The sequence below is a fragment of the Ischnura elegans genome, chromosome 1, assembly GCF_921293095.1.
Source record: "Ischnura elegans chromosome 1, ioIscEleg1.1, whole genome shotgun sequence".
In the NCBI taxonomy this organism is placed as follows: Eukaryota; Metazoa; Arthropoda; class Insecta; order Odonata; family Coenagrionidae; genus Ischnura; species Ischnura elegans.
The window spans coordinates 158,873,226-158,894,574 of record NC_060246.1 but is presented as its reverse complement, the minus strand read 5'-3'; the positions used below and the strand labels follow the sequence as shown (position 1 = coordinate 158,894,574).

The 21,349-nt window shown below is 40.2% G+C and overlaps 1 protein-coding gene across 1 annotated transcript; it reads right to left on the bottom strand.

The window, feature by feature from the left end:
• Window positions 1-4,865: 4,865 nt before the first annotated feature.
• Window positions 4,866-9,048, bottom strand: LOC124153866. Its single transcript, XM_046527249.1, has 2 exons — window positions 7,908-9,048; window positions 4,866-5,715 (listed from the first exon to the last, which is right to left on the bottom strand). Exons 1-2 carry the CDS (start codon window positions 8,856-8,858, stop codon window positions 5,254-5,256), a joined length of 1,413 nt encoding a protein of 470 aa, XP_046383205.1. The 5' UTR covers window positions 8,859-9,048; the 3' UTR covers window positions 4,866-5,253.
• Window positions 9,049-21,349: the final 12,301 nt, after the last annotated feature.

Here is a 21,349-nt window from a genome sequence, read left to right as displayed (position 1 = left end):
TTTTGCAATGTCAGCTCCTTGAATGAAGACCTTATGTACGGTTGGTGGCATACCATAATTGTATTTAAAGCGTCAGTGTGAGAGAGAGAAAATTAAATTATTTGGAGAGGAAATCTAGAATAATTGTGATGACTTTTGAATACTTGTGCCTGTTTCATGCTTGGCCTAAGGAACAGCATTTTTTACCTAAACAAGAAGGCACAAAGGTGCTCACGAGCAATAATTCATGAGACATAGGCCCTCGTTCCCACGTGTGATTATATTGCGCATGTCCTAACTGCTGTCAAAGCCGTGTTTGCAAATTTAAGTGCACTTTATATGCGACGCGAAACTTGGAACTGTGGAAATGTACGTTAAGATTCGAGTCGCAGTAAGATGCAGAACCATTTTTGGAAACTTCTTATATAACCTCTGCTACAATAATTTCACTCGGGTAAATGAAATCATATACTCGCGTCACTCTCTCATCGCTGAGGTTAATATTATATCCCTGGCATTTCAGATTTTCGAAGACCCTTGCACCGAAATTTTGTGAGCTGCATGGACACAATTACTTAGTGAGAGGGCCTCTTAATCTGACATAACATAATACTCGGGGTTGCATTTTATCCACTTGGCAAGAGTTCTTGCCTCCAAGGATGGTCACTGTATCTTCCTTTTGCATTCGTTTTCCTCCTAGTCGTTCTCTTCATACAACCCTTAAAACATGAATTGACGTCCATCTGCACTGGCTAAACTAGAGCAACATGTAAATTGTGCTGCATAAGGAATAGTTATTAATTGCTTTAAATCAAGAATATAAATTATATAACCTTACTGGATAAGAATAATGAACTCTTCAAGCACCAAGACAGTACTTGATTTGGCAAATTTCGGCAAAATCAAGTACTGTATTGAGCCATTTTCCATCACGTTTAAGGAATATATTATCTGTTATTGTTAAAAAGTTTATTAATTAGTAAAGCACGCGATTTAAGTCCATTCCCCATGGAATGCACTCAAAGAAGGAAACCTTTCAGTGCACCTCTTGCAGTGCCCAGCGATTGCATAATGAGAGTCATTCGTAGCAATATTTATAAATTTTACTTTCTGGTGATTATTTTCTGTCACTAGTATATCTGTTATCCACACATAAAAGTGAATGAGACCATATTGCATCCACCCGCTTGCCGCGTCGCCGTACTCTCCGCCGCCGCCGGCCAGAACCGGTGTCGTCCGTGCGTTCGAAAAAACTATTTAAAATTCGGGGTTGCAAATTGGTGCAAGGTTTGACTTTAGATTCACAATATAGAAGCTTCAAAGAACGACATGATATAAGTTACTTAGTGTAAGCCGGTGACAATGTCTACTTTTTTTCTACGTTTATGTGAAAAAATGGGTTGAAAACAGGCTCCGCCATTTTGTCATGTATCTATGATTATTGATGAAACAAAATCTTTAAAAACCCTTCAAATGAAAGAATAAGAAGTGTCAATTAAGATGGTATAACAGTTTTGTCGATAAATCTATTTATAAAACCACTGCACGAGGATAAAGTCGGCAATTTTCAGAAAAAATCGAGGGTGGTCGTTTTTCGCTAAATTTGCTCAACTTTGACCTCACATATATTGTTAAAGTGTAAACACAGGACCAAAATAATCTGGGAAGTTATGCACAATTTATTTGAGAATGTGTATGCGAAGTTTTAATTTCCTAGCTCAAAAAAATCGATTTTGAGGTTTTGGCCAGCTTTTTTCGATTCTAGCCCACTGTGCGACGCGCCCTCAGTGGCTAGTTGGTCCATGGTAATACGGTCGTTTCCTCTCCTCCACACACTTAAGAGAGAAATTTTCCATGCCCGTGAGAGGAAGGAAGGCTTTATTAGTTTTCACTCCGCACCATTTAATAATTTTTTTAATTTTGCAGGAGACTAAATCTAGAGAGACAAAGTTGGGGTTGGTCAACATCATTTTGTACAGCTTGCATTGGGAAAAAATCTCAAAGTTTTGGTTGAATCATACAATTTGAGACGTAACGAGGGAATTTGAAAAGATAGACTCCGAGTTGTTCGCCCAAGTTTCGGAATCTTCCATGTGGAATAAAATTCTACGGATTTAATACGGATTTTACGGATATTTAATACGGGTCTGTATTTTAGAGGTGCCAGAAGTAGTGAGTAAGATGAGTAATTTAACCATGGGAATAATAGCACTTTTTGAACTGTTCATTGCAACTCATATTTGCATAAATGTCGCAACTATCCTGACGAAGTTCAGGTATTTGAGAATTCTATTCAGAGTGATCCTGTACACCTCTATCTAAAGACCTATGAACTTTCTCAATCATCTGCTCCCATCATGAAGACTGATTTACGTATCAGGGTAATTAATTTAAACGATAGAAGAATCTTTAATTAAGAACTACGAAATGTTTTGATCATCAATTGCTCCCGAATGCACCTCAAGTTTACCAATTCATCGCACTGCGCTGTTTACAGCGATTAAGTACCAAAAAAACTGACAAAAACTTCAAGCAATCTGAACCTAAAGCTGTCACATAATGCTCTTAAAATTATTACGAATTATTACGAAATTTACATCGGGTTCACTTGAGGAGACCCCGATTTTGCTGTGATTAACGTTTGTTGACGCTCTGAGTATACATTAAAGAGGAACACCACAGACAGCATGGACGCAGCTAGGAATTAAGTGTAGGGGTGAGGGATTTCAGGCGCAACTATTACTGGGTAGTCTGGGGGTATGGCATACCTGCCGGGGTAAGCGGGAGGTGCGAGGGCCCTCCGCCAGAAAAAATTAAGACAAATGGTTCAAAATGGTGAGTTTTACGGCCTTTAGGGGGATATTTTATTAATCCTTACTCTATTCTTTAAGTAATATGAATCCAATTAAATAAAATAGGTTAAAATTAAAAATTTGTCTTTGCTCTGGGGGGAGGGGGTTATCCTCCAAAAACTCCCCCCTCGCTGCGCCATTGCACCACAGGATATTTTGTGGCCGCGTGCACTCTTTTCACCTTTCTCCCACCACCTGTATGAAAGAAAGAAAGAAATAAAGGCGATGGAGAGTGGTGATTAGCGGTTCGAAATTGCCGAGACACGTACAAGTCTCGCTCGGAGGGAGGTGGGCAGCTTCCTCCGATTCCCTGGTCGACGTCTGCACTCTCGTGAGGGGAAGGGGTGGTGGTCCCTTTTCACTTGACCCGTGCGCCGTAAGTAATCCCTTTCCGGGTGCAAAGGCACGACCCCTTGGGGGTCTCCAACGGTATGGGGGAGGGGTAGTTAGAGATGCGACGAATGGTATTGGGAACCCATGCATCACCGTGGAACGTGATTGCCTACAATGAAGATTCCAGTACAGGAATCCCTCCTTCCCCTCTCTGTCCACCATCTCTCCCCTGCACATACTTCAATGCATACGACCCGTCTCGCCACCCCCGTCTCCAAGCCACGCACACAAGAAGCAGACACTGTCCAACAAAGATTTCTTCTCCCGCATTCCTGCACACGATTCTCCCGTCCCTCTCGCAGACAAGTTTATTGCTGTCGTCCCTTCATCTACATCTACATAATACCCTGCGAGCCACCTCTAGGGTGTTTGGCAGGGGGTGATCAATCACCGGCATGCAGCATGCAATTGGACTCTCACATGCACACCACACGGTCCAAAAAACGTTACGCATACTAACAAATTATACTACCATATGCTGTTAGAAGTAATAATAAAATTCTGAAACATGCATTAAGTTATACATAAGTTAGTAGGCCACACTACAAAGTCATCTAACCTATTTGTGAGCTCTAACGCTGCCGTTATAATCTCTTATTGATCGTGGAAAAAAGGCATTCTGAATCTGTCTGTTCTAAAGTCTATTTCTCTTATTTTATTTACATGATCTGATCTACCGTAGTATGTTTGCGTTCGTATTATATTGTTAACTTCGTCAGAGAAGACACTGCTCTTGAATATGTCAAAAAGTTTAGTCTATTTTTCAATCTACGGTCCGACATAGATTCCCATCCAAGTTTATCTAACAGGTCACTTACACTAACACGTCACTTACTATCTAATCGTAACGATATTTAGCGTACGAGGCAGCTCTTCTTTGCACGCGTTCTCACTCTGTTTCTGAGCCTATTTCATGAGGGTCCCAAACACTGGCAGCGTATTCTAAATGTGGTCTAACGAGGAAGAAGTTGCTAATTTCTCTCACTTTGTGGTCGCACTTCCCTAACATTCTTCCCTTCCCATTCCCTTCAGTTCAGCAAGGTTTTATATCACTTGGGAAGTAGAAGTCTCAGTTGCTGATAAAATTCGTACAAATGATCAACACAGTGCTATCAAGAGCTGTTAAATGCACGCAGGTGTATTTACATCCTCAAATAGTGAGTTATAAACACAGAATCCACCACGTTATTAAGTTGATTCTTTCATGTGTCTCAATGCATGAAGATATCTTCTTGCTATTTCCTTAATCCGAATCATGCGTCCATAGTCTTTAAGCCATTGTGTTTTCAGAGGTTTAATTTCACGTCAGAAGCGAGTGATAGGCTGTACTTGATAAATTCATTTAGGCAGTAGAGATTACACCAGTAGATGTTTCTAATCACACTGTTCTATCGGCGCCCCAATTTGTCAGTAATACACCGATTTGTAAGCTAATACAGCGAGGAACAATAACACTCTCTGGTACATTTACTTCTCCTCATGAGTCTCAAAGTCTGAAAATATTTTCTACTAACTTTATGAACGCCATTTCTCCTTCACATTTAAGTTTATTGCAGTCCTCCTGGTCCTCCGAGGATTCATTTTCCTAGAGAGGTGGGCTTAGCTGGGAGAATGAGAGTAAAAAATTATAACGCAATGCCATTAGATAGCCAACCACGTCATCGAATTTTAATGCATCCATAGGTACATCGTATGAAATACAATTTGGAATTTGGCATGTCATGGTGATATTGTGAAGATGCTATATGGTGACATGCATCATGATAGGTAGAACAATATGGCCACGCAGAAAAAATCAAAATAACGCAACAAATTGAAAGAATCACCAAATTGAACGAGTTCGAATAACATTTTTTGAGCTAGTAAAGTTCATCATGAACAACCTACTGCTCTCACATAATTTTTCGTGCCATTGTTTGATCAGGACACGTGGCAACTGAAATTTTTGATTTTGCAAAGAGTAAAGGAAAAATATGATATAATAGATACCAATTTCGATGATACATATTCTGACATAAGAAAATTGAAACTAATAATATTGCCTCAGAGGTTGACGAGAGGGAGCAGGCTTTTGGAAATCTAATTCATAATATTTCTGCATTTGATTAAGTTGTGTTTTTATCATATTTATCTTGCGCGTGATGTCATCCAGTTCTCTGCGATGTGGTATTTTTACAAACTGGGCTTGTGTATTCAATCTCGACCCTTCATTGTACGACCTTATCAAGGATTTCCTCTTCTTCTCGAGACTTTGTAACTCGCGTGCCATTGCCTCGTACTCATGGAGATCGGCAGCCATTTCTGCTGTCCATCCCCTCTCTTTCCCTCGCGGCTGACTTTCACCAGCTACCTTTCCTTCCACGTATCCATTTCTGCGTTGGTACTGGTTCATTTCCTCCATAGAAGAAATGTTGCCTTTGCGGCAATGGGTGTGGCAATAATGTGTTCTATCTCCACCATCCCATGCATCGCCGTAATCCATGCGATTCACCTGTGAAAAAAAGAAAGCCCTCGTTATGGAGGATGTGCTTAGAGAATTAAGTCTTGAATGGGGTCGTTCACACACGTACGGAGTCGCAACTCATTGAAAAAATTATTTTTTAAGGAAAATTAAGATAAGGTTCGACATAAAAAAACCTTTCCCATGTATTTTTCTCTCTTTATTTCAATGTGAGGAAACGCGATTCATGAGTAGGTGATGTCAATAGATTTCAGGTTCATTCGTTCGTTCAAGGAGAGTCATATGTTGACGGAAGTATTCTTTCGCAGGAATGTAAACAATAACGAACCACAGGAGACACAAGAACAAGGAGTGGCTGAGGAGCGGCTTCAGGCTTGGATTTAGCTCGTGACTTCATTAACTTATGAGGGAAAGGAGTAAGGCCATCGTATTTCGTCGCCTTTAACTCTAGGAGGCGGTGACACATATCGAACAACGGTAAAAATTTGGATGACTTCATTTTAAAGTTTTATCACAATCATCGGTAGAAATAATGGCAGACTAATACATCATGGATATTTGACACTTCGTTATCTTCTTAAATTTTACCGTCGTGAACAATTTTATGGTAATGAAAAATCATATTATGCTTCAAAATTATTACAGAGGCTTCCGCGGTGATTAAATTGATGATTAGTTTCCGTGTTTATTCTGAGTCGACTGGAAGACGGGAGATGGAACGCGCCAGAAACTGTCGTCCGCCAAAAATTAGTCGACGCGGAATGAACCCGGAAACTAATCATCCATATTATGCTTTATTAGTATTCAAATTTGGAATGCTATAATCTTTGATTTGTGTGAAGGAGAGAGATTAGAGCCTAATAATTTATTGTACGTTTAAGTCATCAATGTGAACATGCGAACTATTTTAAATATTATCTATCTATTAGTACAATCCAGGTGTTAAGCATTTCATCTCCTTCCTTCAATTATTGCGCTATTTGGCAATGAAAATTTCTCATATCGATGGCTAATTTCTAACATCATATATCTCAACAATAGCAACTTTTCACAAGAGCATATAAACGATTTATTTTTTAGTTGTATATAATTTTAATTGAAACAAAAAACCACAAATACATAAAACTGAAAAAGAAGCATACAGTTGCACACAACGATTTGTTTTTTGCTTAAATTTAACTATTAATTGACACTATTAGCAGTATCAACTCAGACCGGCCAAATTTTGAGATACATGCTTTAAGAACTTAGCCATCGATATATTTCCACCAGTATCTTACTTTATCTACGGTATGAGATGGTGGTTTATCAAATTGTGCAATTTCGAAATACTAAGTGGCGACGTGCCAGTTTTTCCAGTGTGCAGTTCCGTGTGTCATTTACCAAGTGCATGGTTTCCAGCCAACTAGGGGGATGAACATGTTATAGAGCGCAAATACCAAAAGGTGAGGTGGAAATTGAAGCTCCGAATGCCATGTTGTGATCAGCAATGGAAGCAGATAGCGAAGTAAAAACTCATAAATATATTTTGACTAAAATATTAACAGTACTCCTTCTTCGTGAGTACCTACTCACTTAAATGCCAATCCCAATCGAAAGAAACAACATGAGAAATCGTTATCGTCCTAATCAGTCTCTCAGATCCTCCATTTTGCCATTTAATTATTCTTCCAAATTTTCGATATTGCTCATGTGGTTTCTCACAATTTGTATCAGCATTAAAGTGAGTACTCTCGAAGAAGGTGAAATTTAAAGTTTTTAATCGAAATCTATTTACGAGTATTGAATTTGCTAGCTGTTCCATTGCACATAGTAATAAGGGATTCGGGGCTTCAGTTTTCTCTTTACCTTAAGGTTACTACGCAGTCATCATGCACACTCTTAAGGCCGTTTTACACGGGGCACCTCATTGCGCATTCTGGAGTTTGGTCGAAGACGCAGTCAAAATTGGGTGGTGTTAAGTGGTAAATTGCCAGAACGCATGCGAGAATGCATGTAGGCGAGATGGCAGAATAGCCCCTGTCCTGATTCCGAGCTCGCATTCTCGCAATTTCAACAAATTATTCAGTACAACCTGCGCAGTGACGTGCACCGTGTATTTAAATTTATTTCCTTGCGCAGAAATCGAAGCCCGATCTTGTACATATTTCGTATGTGACTCATAGAAAAAACACCTCCACTCTTAGCAACGAATTTTAATTTAATTGTAATTATGTACTTACGTTTTCGGATGAATGCATTTGGAATCCAGTGTGGCAGGAGCAGTTGCATCCAGGTGAAGTCGGACCGAAGTATTGGCGGGACGGGGTCGTCTTCTGCGCGTAGTACTCTCTTTGCTGCTGTTGCCTCATTTCTTGGATAATTATGTCCGTCAGCCTAAGTAGTAGCTCTTCTCTCACTACGGGATCGGGTTGTTCACACAGCCATTCGTTTCCAGTCTCCTCCCTCATATCCTCGTACACGCAATCCAGAAGTATCTCAACTTCCTCAATAGCCTCGCCTCTCCAAGCCCGATCCACTAGCTCCAGGAGATAGTCCAGTGGCATTTCTGAGATTCCCATATTTTCCACGGGCCGCCTCCATGCTTGCGGATCAGCTGCAAACCTTTCGCCAGCCATCGCACAATTCCCTAGTTCCCATTCTCCCGAGGGCTCATGTTGGCATGGATGTTTGAAGCCACATTCACCTAGGAAGCGAGTATTCTTTGCGTACATTCCATGGGTGCAGTGTTCCATCTGTTCAACCGGCTCAAAAGGATGGCAGCAGGCACTTGCTTGTTGTGATGGAATGTAGTTTTCGTTTATATAGTCCCCTTCGGTATGATGGCATTGGTTGTTGCAGTACGTTCTAGTGTCCCATTCATATCTATTACCTTCAGCCAATATATTAGAATAGCTGTTGGCGTCAACTCGTTCTGATGGAATATAAATTGGCCTCGAAAAATCCCCTTCATAAGGGTGGTGAGCATGATCACATCCCATCAGTTTGTTACGACCAACTATTTTCTTCTTCTGCAAATGTTGTGTTGGCATGCAGCTTGGATTTATAACGTCACATGCGGTTTGAAGATGAGGGTTCTCGCAACCAATTCTAGTGCCCCATTCCTGCATCTTGTCTTCAGACGAAATGTTAGGATATTTGTAGGCATCAGCACGTTCGGAGGGGATATACATTGGATTTGAAAAATCACCTTCACCACGACAGAAAGCGTCATTGCATGCATTTTGTTTATCACAGGCAACTAATTTCTTCCTTGGCAGCAAATCAGACAATTGCAAGTCGTCATTTTGCACTGGTTGGAGGTAACGTGAATTGATAACGTTACCGTTCGCTTGAAAGGAAGGATTCTCGCTACCAGTGTCATATTTCCTTCCCATTCTTTTACTCTCCGGTGCAAGAACTCGATAGTTACCGGAATAATAGACGTCGAATGGATTTATGTCATCTCCTTCGCCATTAAAATGAGTATGCTTGTATCCCATTCTGTCATTCTGGCCTGCTATTCTCTTCCCATATTGCATTTTCAAGCCATCAGCTTGTTTAGGTGCAATGAGTCGTGCATTTATTGAGTGACCTTTTGCGCTTGGGTTCGCATTTTTGTGACCCTTTCCCAAGCATTCTGTCTTCCGTTCAGCTGGCAGAGAAGAATAATATGAGGCGCCAGGATATTCTCGTGGGGAACGCAGAGATGAATTTGCAATATGACATTCGGGATAGAGACGAGTGTTTGTGTAATGTGTCTGTTCGTTTCTGCCTTTTTCCCTCATTAAACCACCCTTTTCTTTGACGTGAGCACTTTTGCGATCTTTTCCCTGATTCCAGCCTTCTGTTTTCTGTTTAGTTGGCGCAACAGAATGATTGTAGGCGCCACGGTTTAAAGGTTTGGAATGTATTGAATTTATTTCCTCACCTTGGGCATCCGGACGAACGTTCGTGTTACCCCCTCCGTGGTTGTGCCCTTCTATTTTCTTTTCAGCCGGCATGGAAGGACGGTTTTTGTCTCCAGGCGAGATGTCACTAGCGAGAACAGCTGTTTGCGTCGCTGGATGGTCTTGAACACGTCCTTTTTTGACTGAATTCGCGTCGTCAACTCGCTGTCCATTGAGTTCTGTACCCCAAACGTCTCTCAAGTCTTCTCCAATGGCTGCCGCGTCCACCAATTCCTCCTCGGCGTCGTCGAAGTACATTCCTGGACACGGAGGCATCGGCTCCCCTGGCTTTGGGGGATTTGTGTCCTTGTGCACACCCGTCAGAGTTCCGGATGCCATATCATTGAGGAGAATTGATAGGTGAATGTTTCGCTTCTCCTTTTCTTCGAGTGTGTCGACAGTCAATCCGACAAGATAAATCAACCATTTTTCTGCCTGGGTGCGAAGCTCGTAGGGAATTTTAATCAGGTTGGGTCGAACGTGCTTCAGGTGGGTCACGTACTCTTTATCAAGCCTCTCCTCCAGGTTGTTGCCCAGCACACTTCCCGAGACGCTCGATGCCACTTTCCTTGAAATCGTTTCCATCATGTACGAGCCGGAAAATGTTGACGTCGAGCTCTGCTTTATAGGATCAACTCCAAATCCACTTACTGGAATCGATTTTGAGATTCAACTACAGGAAAAAAGTTCTAGCTCTTATTTGCAGGAGTTATTTTCGAACTCTGATGGCCGAAGTAGGAACTCCGCCGGCTGCAGCTCACTGCAAACGCGTGCGAGAATATTTTCTTCCTCTGCTACTCAAATGATTGAGGTATTCTGCACTGTAGCTGTTTTATACTGTTTCCAGTGCGTTTAAACTTCGTTTAGAACACCACTTTATGCTATCGCATCCGCTCTCTATCGCTTGGAAAATCCAATTGATAAAATGTCACCGTACCGCTACGCTTCACTGGTTGCTAAGGTGAACGAAAGTATTGTTGCGGCGCCAGATATGCTGGCCTGCGGTAGAATCACCTTTTGCGCGATTCCATTGTTTTGAGCTGAACTCTGTTCAATGTAGGAGAGGACGGATAGAAAAAATTATGTGTTTTAAATACCATCACGTTCTCCAAGTGGTAAATATCATATAGATTCACCATCTTTTTACGTAGGATACAGATTTTGACGCATGATGCACGATGTTTAATATTATTTTAATTTTAATGAAGGTGGAATGAATTGGGCTGAAATGCATTCCTGTGACTACGATTCCGCGAAAAATCGCTCTCGATGACAATACTATCATTAAAAACAATAGCTTACTTCACCATGCTTTTATTTAAAATCTAATGGTTTTAGATGATTCGCCAGAAGCCACATGTATTAAATCAGTAAAATACCGGTTTTCCTGCTATAAAGCTTCCGCGGTGATGCCGCGATGAATAGTTGGTACAATCGTGTTTTAAAATATTTCACAGCGTTCTTTTAATGTTTGATGACTACAGTGTAACCGGAAATCCCGCATGCATCTTCAGATCAGTCGTTTTGTTTATCGCGGAAATAGACGCGGGAAGAGCGCTTACAGAGTTATGTATCAAACTCCATTCCTTGCATGAAGATAAGGTAGTAGTTATTGCATTCAGTGGCGTAGAGAGGGGGGTCCAGGGGGTCCGGACCGCCACCCCGCAACCCCCCCCCCCCCCTCCCGAAACATTAAGACATGAAAAAATAAATTAAGCTCTGAAATCTCAGGGGAAAATCTGCAAATAAAAAATTATTACACCGTTGTAAAAAAGATTTATCCTTTTGTTTCGTTAATAAAACAAAACAAATTAAACTTTGAGGAACAAAATATTGAAAAATCATGAATTTACAAAAGATTTCTGTGACAAATGAATTTTTAATCTATTATGAAAAGTTATAACATTAGTTAAAACCCTTTACTCAGTATACTGTTTTTCAAACATTTTCCCCAGGACCCCTCATCCCCCGAACATAATTCCTGTCTACTCCACTTATAGCATTTATTCAAATGCATTCATTTCACAGTCAATGGGAAATGCTTCTCTGATATGATATTTTTTTCTTGTGAGGTATCTCTCAACTTTTAATTTATGAAAAATTCTGACTTTGAACTCTGTCATACTCTGCTTCAGAAAACGTTACCATTTTGTTTCTTAAGTCCTGCGATTCTTTTAAAAACGTCTTGTTGAAAGAGGATACAAATAATTTCGAGGTGTTGGGAGATGTTAGCAGTGATGAAACGAAGGAAATAAGGCAGGGACGAGCTAGGGGTATATGTGCAGAGAATTTCATGGCTAGTCCTGGAATGAAGGGGTCTTAATCATTTGAAACAAAGTGCGTTTCTCTCAAATGACCACGTAAAGGCGGTTATTACAAGGCCTGTTTACATGGTACATTAACACGTACGTGTCAATATCTAAATGAATGAACGCGAGAATGAACGCCAAAATGCATCATGTAACCACCCAACTTGTGCGAATGCATGCACAGAAAATAGAACCTGTTCTAATTTGGTTCATGCATTCATACGTGTCCCGTTCCGATCCACAAAAATCATTCATGCAAAAAGAATATTAATTCGTACGTGTTAATGAATCGTGTAAACAGGCCTTTAACGATAGAATTCCGAAGGAATTCAGAAGGAAAAAATTCGGGTGACAAGGTCTAACGTGTTTTATAGTGAGTAGTAGCATAGAGTATATATATACTTACTCTACGGTAGTACTAAGTGTTACCGTGGCTGTGATGTGTACCTACTCCTACTCTTTTGCTTCACCAAGACTCGGGTGATAAATAAAATTTTATGTAAAGAATTTTCTCTGCAATTTTTCCCCCCAATGTGTAGCCTGTATATTTGTGAGTTCATATTATTCTTCGAACTTTCTCTGCGTTTGCGAAAATTTGCTTTTGTGATAACTGCAGCATAAAGAAAAAGGGATTTCTAAAGTGATTTTGCTCAATTTTTTAACAAAGGGTTTAGGAAGTTGATTCAGCCATTTAATCTATTTGGATACGACCTTGTAAATTAATTATATATTTCTGTGCCATAACTTGATAATCGTGACTTGTGGGCATTCAGCGCTCACTTTGTTAGATGCATGTACTATGGGGAAAAAAGTATCCCAACAGAGTTTGTGCCGCCACCATCGCTTCGCAGGAGAATGGATTCCCTTTCTAACGGTAAATAATCCTTTTCATGAGTTTCATGGTTTAACAGTATTAATGAGAGCTCATTGCCATTATGTAAGAGATTAGCCTTTAAATAACTCAGGAGGAATAAATGAACAAACGCTAATCATCTGCGTTGAATTCAAAATTAAGAGTATCCATAACAGAGAGATCATCAATGCAAAATAGAACGGTTTTCTGGAGAAATAAATCAAATCAAATTCGTCACGGCGAGATCGGGACATCAAAAGTTTCGTATTTGGATCCAGCAATTTCCAATCCTTTAATCGTATTCCTAAGATTTCACCCCACTTTTTGGATAAAATTTAAATCGTGCACCAGTTCATTTAAATCTTCTTGCGTTATAAAATGAGGCCCATCAGATGTACTCGGTCCAAAATTTTGGTCCTAGGAGTTTCCGAATCCTTCCTTCTCACGTTCTTGATTACCTACTTTCTGAATCTTCGCTAAGATTAACATACTCCATCGGTTCCAGCACTCGTAAATTTTCGGAGTGAGGGAACAGTAGTATCGCTGATTCAAAGTTGTCTGGATAATTTACTGTGTGTTTTGACTCCGGTGTAATTCCTTCCATTTTTTCAACAAATATAGTCTGAAAAATTATGTGCTAAATCATGGGGATGGCAAATTCCTTACGACTTTTTCCCTTAGTCCAACAAATAAGAAGCCCTACACTGGTGTCACACAACACCTGGGGAGCCCATCCTTAATCTTGGCCACCCAACAGACAGTCAAAATAAAGCTAATAACTCTGTCTGAAAAAGGGAGTAATTTTCCGCCTATCAGCCTTAAAAGTTATTTCACCGTGTACATAACAAAATTCATCAGGATGGTCCACGCACTAACTAGGCCTGATTAAAGTTAAGCCACTTATCAGCGATTACATTGTAAAAGGCTGTAATTTCCTGCGAGCAACAATATTCTCAGACTATCTTCAGAGAAAACAAACATCTTCACGCGCCGACAGCTGGTGACATGCTGATGTGAAGTAGCAGCTGAGTCAGCATTGCTTTGAACAAAACGATAGGATAGTACGATTTTAAATCTATTTTGACAGGATAAGAAGGCATGACATCGTAGGACAACATGTTTTGGCAGGAAAGTTTTATTTTCACTTGCTTATGCTATCACGATATAAAAATGAATTAAATGACTACTTTCGTAAAAGCAAAAACATACATTAAGCTGTCCTAAAGAAACTAGATGTGATAGAAAGAATCTAATCACAGATTCGGAATCAACGCGAAAAATATGTTTATTATCTCTCAGCAAAGTCTCTAGAACAAAATCTATGTTGACCAGTGGTACCTAAAAATTATCACTTTAAAAGGTTTTAGTGCGTCAATTGTGATTGAAAATTTTCTCAATGATATGCACATGATTGCTACAAATTTAATTGACGACACGATTTTTAAAGTTAAATTCCATAAATCGTAAAACAAAATTAAAATTTAAAATTTTCTAGCCAGTGACAAAAAACTTTTATTTTCTGCAATTTGATGCATCAATTTATTTGAAAACCAATTTTTTAAATTAAAACAATGCATGGCATTTTGGTGTCAAAGTACTTTTGACAACATTTAAGTGTCAAATAAAATATCTAAATTAATGTGGACAAAAAAAATGGAGAACGAAAAATTCGCACTTCACTTGGGACAATATCTCTCTTTTTATTAAATTCGAAATATCAGCAGCACTTCGATGTAGTATATGTCAGCATCAACATCTCCAGTTTCTACCTAGGTCCTAATCAGTCACTTCTCAGGTGGAGGTATTCTCCGATTTTACAATGCCTCACTACCCTCCCTGTTGCGTTTCTCCTGGTAGTATACGGTACTTCAATTTGTATTCATCCGTTGCTGTTTCCGTTACTGATAAGCCTGCCTCTAACAAGCTGACTACTTTCCCCTTTCGCCTGCTGACAAACGCATCTTAAATCAAGATAGGAACATATCCTTCTCGATCGAAAGAAAAACGCGTTCTGGCAATGTGCTCGTCAGTCCTTCCGGAAAAGCTATAACTTCTTCAAAGTCAACTGCATTCAAATACCGTATTTTCCGGCGTATAAGACGACTGGGCGTATAAGACGACCCCCAACTTTTTTGTTAAAATATATAATTTGTGCTATACTCTCCGTATAAGACTACCCCTTTTCCAACGCACACAACCGGTAAATAAAAAACATCAGATTTGATTTCAATATAGAAATTTTTAATTAATATGCTTATGACATCATGGCATGACATGATAGCATGAAAACGGTCACTAATAAACATAAGTCAGTTCCTCATAAAACATATAAAACTAAAACAGTGCAAGTGGATTAAACTTTTCTTAAAGCAGTCTGATACAAGGAAGTTAACAAACGATAGAGAGAGCTCGCAAGTCACTGCGAGTCAGCAACGCAGTTTCCATTTAAAAACCTTTAAAATCCTCCTGTTCGTCATTTGATATCATCAGTACATCAATAACGTCTTGTTCTACATTTGTAAGGCAATCATCATATGGATCAAATTCCGTATCAGATGGTGTGGTCTCAGCTTCGACTTCCTCTTCATTTTGCCACAAGTAGTCGTCCTCCATACCATCTAACGAATTTGATATGCCACACTTTTTGAAAGACTTGATTACTGTTTTTGCATCAATGTCATTCCAGGCTTTTATAACAAATTTGCACAAAACATCCAACTGTGGAGCACGCATGTTTCCTCCTTTTGTGAATGACTTCTCACCGCTAACCATCCACTCATTCCACTGTTCTCGAATGCGATCTTTAAACGGCTTGTTTAGGCACACATCCAGTGGCTGTACCAATGATGTCAATCCTGCAGGAATAACTGCTGAATCTGTATTTAGTCTCGCAAGCCTTTCCTTGGTGCTGGGAGTTAAATGAGCCCTGAACATATCCCACACCAGTAGGCTACGTTTTTTAATAAGTCCACCTGGTCGCCTGCTCCATACGTTATCAAGCCATAGCTTTACCCCTTCTTCATCCATCCAGCCTTTTTCATTCACATGTACAAAACAACCAACAGGGAACTTGAGTTTCGGCATTGTTTTTCTTTTAAAAATAACCATTGGTCTCAGTTTGGCGCCATCAGCTGTGCAAGCTAGTACCACTGTAAAACTGGACTTCTCATGTCCTGTTGTTTTAATTAAAATAGTTTTTTCACCTTTTAGATGGACAGTCTTATTTCCAACCATATCAAAATTCATTGAGGTTTCATCCATATTTCCGATACTATTTAACGCATAGCCATGTTTATTGCGCTGTTTTATTACGTATCGATGGAAGTTATTTAATTTGGCATCAAGATCTGCAGGTAATTTCTGTGCAATTTTTGTCTTTTGCCTCAGTACCAAATTGTGCCTTTCTAAGAATCTAGTACACCAGGATACAGTGGCCTTAAATCTGTTGCTGTGATCTGGATTAGATTTTGCCCACTGAAGTGCAAACAAGCGTATTTTATTGCGTGTTACAACATAACCATTTTGGCGATGCTCATTCACCATGTCTGCTACATGTTTTTCGAGTTCTGGCCAATGTGGGGTGCCTCTTCTTAATGCACACTTACCCCTTGGCATATTCTTCAGTGCTTTTTCGTTTGCTTTCCAGTCACGAACCATCTTTTCTGTTACTCCATAATGTCTTGCAGCAGCGCAGTTATTATGTTCCATGGCAAAGTTTACAACTTTTAGTTTGAAACTGGCTTCATATTTCTTTCTTCTTGTTAGTGGAGCCATGTTGGGGCCTTGACTGTTTGGCATTTATACGGTATATTACAACCAGTGCGATCTCTTATGGGGCTTCCGGGTAGCTTGCACCAACGCCATCTGAGAGAAATATTGAAAGGTGTAGGGGAGGTGAGAGTGGAAGGGGGAAGTAGGGGAGGGTTTCCGTAGAGCTCACGTGGCCCCACGGCCGTTATTACCACGTGACCACGTTTTGAATTCGTTGTCTTGGCAAGTCAGGAGCTCTCGTGATCCGTGTGATGTCTTTAATTTTATAAAGTGAAAATGAAGCACCATCGTAGTGTTTCGGGGTGTGGTGCCCATATTTCGAATGGGAGGTAGTCTACTGCCTTTTGCTTCGTATGTCAGTGTTAAAGCCAGTTGTCTGATTTATATTCCGTGCTCACGCGCCTGTTAATGCATTGCATTCACAACTGTCCTCTGCTGATTGTGTTGAAGTGCCTCCGACCGTTGGTTTAATTGTCTTGCTTGGTTCTCCCTTGGCCTCCTTTTAACATGGAAGTTCACAAAGCCTGGTATATTAGATCTCAGCACTGGGTTAGGGTTAGGGTTCTGCAAATGTGTGAAGTGTTTGTTCAGTGCGGCCACCCCTCCTCCTTGCTGCCACATTCCCGGCGTATAAGACGACCCCGACTTTTTAAAAAAGATTTTAGGTGCTAGAAAGTCGTCTTATACGCCGGAAAATACGGTACGTGGCCCATCGAATCTCCTCGTTGACTGTCTTGTTTACCTCAAGAGAGAGCTTGCTATGGTCGTAGTGATTTTTACCGTTTCGTTGAGATAGGCGAAGGAAAGTTCAGAAGAGCGTTCCCAATGTGCGTACATGATGCCGTCGAATGCGTCTCTATTCTTCGGAGTTCATTGCGAGTCATGCTCTAGGTTGCGTGAGACACAGTAGTCGGTCGCGTATTTGGACGACGAAAATAGGAAATGGTTTGCCTTGTTTGTATTTCCCTCACTGACCAAAGAATAAAAACCCACTGGAAAGGAAACCCACTATCCCGCGGAGCGATCGGCACAAAATTTGTTGGGATACTTTTTTCCCCCATAGTACAACCAGTGGCTAGAGAGAAAGGGGCTAAGAGGCCCCCCTTGGGTATCCTATTTGTTCTAGAAAAATGGTAATTTTGTTCCAACCCCACTTCCGCTTGGATGTAACTCCCCTCGCCCCAGTCCTGGATCCGTCGCTGCACACAACGGCTTCTTTACAAATTATTTGAAATTATCGGATTATAATTTTTGTCCATTTAAATTTCACTTTACCGTGTCTACTTTCCACAATAACCCCTCCTGGTACTCTTTGATAACACACCTTTGCGCCGTTACATCACGTAACCCGTTTCACCGGATCCCTCCGACACTAAGGAGCTATCCTAATCTTGCGATGAAACATCCCCTCTTGGGAACCCCTTTCCCCAACCTCTAACCATCCCCACACTCATCCCCTCCCCCCAATGTGAGCCCACCCAATTTTCTCCTCCAGCGACCTCGCGTCTCCCTCATCTTGCGACTTCATTTTCCCTTCGTGGCGTACGTACGCAAACTCTGCTCCTCCCTTTCCCCAACCGTCACGGTGGCTGCGACCCACGTGCAAAGGAAGGGAGGCGGAGTTTCATCGGATATTCCTCGCCGGAGGCGTCGATGCAGAGTTTTCCTGTGGCGGCGGCCGCGGGCGTTTCATTCGCAACCCACCGCGTCGCCGTGAGGGGAGCAGCGAGCAGGCTTTGTTTGCGCGGCCCCGCATATTTTGACAGTGTCGTCGTGAATAAAGACTCCTCTCTCCAGTAGATACGGTGCACGGCAAGGACGTACCCAGGATGAAAACGATGGGGGGAGGGGCAAGCCGTGGTCGTTCAAGTTGTAATATTTTATCACATAAAAGGTTTATGAAACCAAAATTTAAGAAAATTATCACAGCGATTTATTATTTTTTAATTATTTGACTGAAAAAAATAATGATTTTTATCTCAGGACTTGTGTTATACTAATATCATTTATCTTCAAAAGACAATTTCTTCAATACTTTCGTTTTGAAACAAATTTATTTTCGCATCTAGGGGAGGGGGGGGGGGCAGCCTCTTACAGCCCGCTGGGTACGCCCCCTTTGGTGTACGGGAGTCAAGGTAACGGAATCGCTTATGCCCCGGATATTACAGTCATGAACTTGGCGTTCGACGTATGTAAATGCCATTCAACCTCTTTAAAACTAAGTATTAACATCAACATTCGAGTCTCATATAAGGTGTTTCATGAATTTACAGGCAGATTTAGATGCAGTGCGACTTGTGTTAGCAAAAGATAACGGAATACTTGAGGATACTGCCTTGTGGGTGAATGAATGAAACAGCCAATGCAAGCTTTTTACCTATTGTAAATAAGAAACATAATGAAGATACACCTTTGTATGTTCCACAGGAGTTTTAATTACCGACCCAGGTTTCGATAGTACACTATGTCATTATTAAGGTGAATGTACACAAATTCGCCAGCTTACATATACCTTAGGAATGGGGGTGAACAGTGTATATATCCCTTAAAAACTTTTCCATTAGCTACCATATCATATGTCATAAAAACGAAGAAAAATGGTTATTTTAATGTTTTTTAAGTTTTTTTTTCAATTTTCACCCCCTCAATCATTTCAACCCCAGTGCAGTTTGTCTTTCTCTTGACCCTGGTAGCCTTAAAATGCCAGTTTGTTTCAATCAGAAGTAGATAACAATAGTAAAACTCCCTTGAAAAGCAATAAGTTTAGATAAGTGGTTGTTTTTCCCAATTTAGGGGTTGCGTAAAAATGGAGGGTACCTAATAGAAAAAAACGGAGGTCATTTTCGGATTTAGTGACCCAAAATTAGCCAGAAACACCCTAAATTGTAGCCGGGCATTTTTTTAACTATTTTTTTATAGAACAGTGTTATAAATACCTTATCAAACGAAGGAAACTTTCCGACCTTAGGTAGCTTTAATAGGTCATTATTAAGACATGTTCCCCTGAGCTCTGTGCCTCACGCATGCATTGGTAATCTTAGACGATGTAAAACTCCTATCTACTCGTATAGATACTAGGTCCCTGTGACGTCACGTGGAGTGGCATCGCATGGGCGCCAATCTGGCCTTTTTCAAGTGAGGTTAAAATTGACCAATAACGTTCGTCTAAACTGGGATTTATAAAACCCAGTTTAGGCGATATAATTTGTATATAATGAATACACTACTGGTGGGTGACGAATCGCAATCAATGCCTTTCGTTTTCTTTGATGAAGGAAACTACCCTATTACTTTATGCCATCCATTCCCTCATCAACTTTTTCTATCCACCTCTCTCTTGTGTTTGCTCTCTCAGCGATACTTTTGGTTATCTTTAATCCTTACGAAAGTTTTTCGATTAGAATAAATGGCAATTCGAAGAGAAAGAGGCGCGGTGAATTCATCTTAGATGACGCCAAGAGACCTAGGGCGTTGTTCATTGCTTTCTTTTCTTACTTCTTCATCATATTTTACCTGTTATATGATTGACCTCACCTTATTTGGCCACTCCCATTTCATGGGGTACCAGTTCTTCGGGTTTATTTTTTAGTGTGGTACTACAGATACGTTGAGGTGCAAACGAAACCTCAATTGACCTAATATTATAATTTAAAATTTAGGAAAATTTCATAAAAGTAGAATGTTTATGCGCTTAGATCTAATTTTACTTTGTCTATCTTTGCACGTTGTTCAAAGGCCACGAAAATGAAGCAATGAAACATTGGAACAGATGCATATGTTTAATTGTCAATCTGATGATAGTGTTATGGGGAATACGCCTTTTCAAATTCTATGCATCAATGTCCTGTCCTAAATAACTTAAAGCAATTACATTTTACTGTTTTCCTTGAAATTGCTGAAATTCTACAGAAAATTCCGTGCGGGTTAAAAAATATTAGAAAGAATATACTACAAATCGTTTCGACCTTCAACTTCACAGCCTTACGTGATATAGAATGACAGAGAAAGTCATGAAATTGATGGTCTGAGGCGTGACTTGGTGAAATCGCTTTATTTTAAATAAATAAAATTGTAAATTTCACACGTGATTGTCAAAAAAATTGTAAAATCATATGTTTTTTATTTAAAATGAAAACAGAAAGTCATAATTTGTCCAATACAATTGGTGGTGTTACTCAATTAGTTATTAGACGTTTTTTTAAACATGGTACGTCTTCAAAACAAGACAATTAATCTTATTCGATAGATGCCCTGATAACAATCGGAAGTTGTGGGTGTTGCCATTAGGATGGCACGCTCCTCAAGGCATAAATAATAACTTCAAATGCCTAAGATGCTTATGGGAAGCATTATTCACCTTCATCTATCCAAGATTAGCACGCTAGTTGATAGGTGGATAGTAATACATGAATTTTCTCCCCAGGGAGTTCACAAGAACTGGAAGTTGTGGGCGTAGCCATTAAATTCAGCAGAAAATATTAGGCTACATTAATGGATTGGTTTCATAACGAATAAGATGTTAGCCTGTAAACATAGGATAAATTTTCAGCAATAATGATGGGATGAGACTAGAAATATTACATTTGTAACTGAATGCCTTTTAATACATATGCATGGAATTACATAGAGTTGAACGTCTTGCTGATGGATACCCTACACTCCATGGAAAGTTGTGCTCGGTGCTGTTATGACGGAACGCTTCCCTAAGCAAAAATAATAACTTCACGTGCCTAGTAGGCTTATGGGAAGCATGCCGTTCACAAATTAAAAATAAACAAGCAGGTTGACTGACTAATATTCAT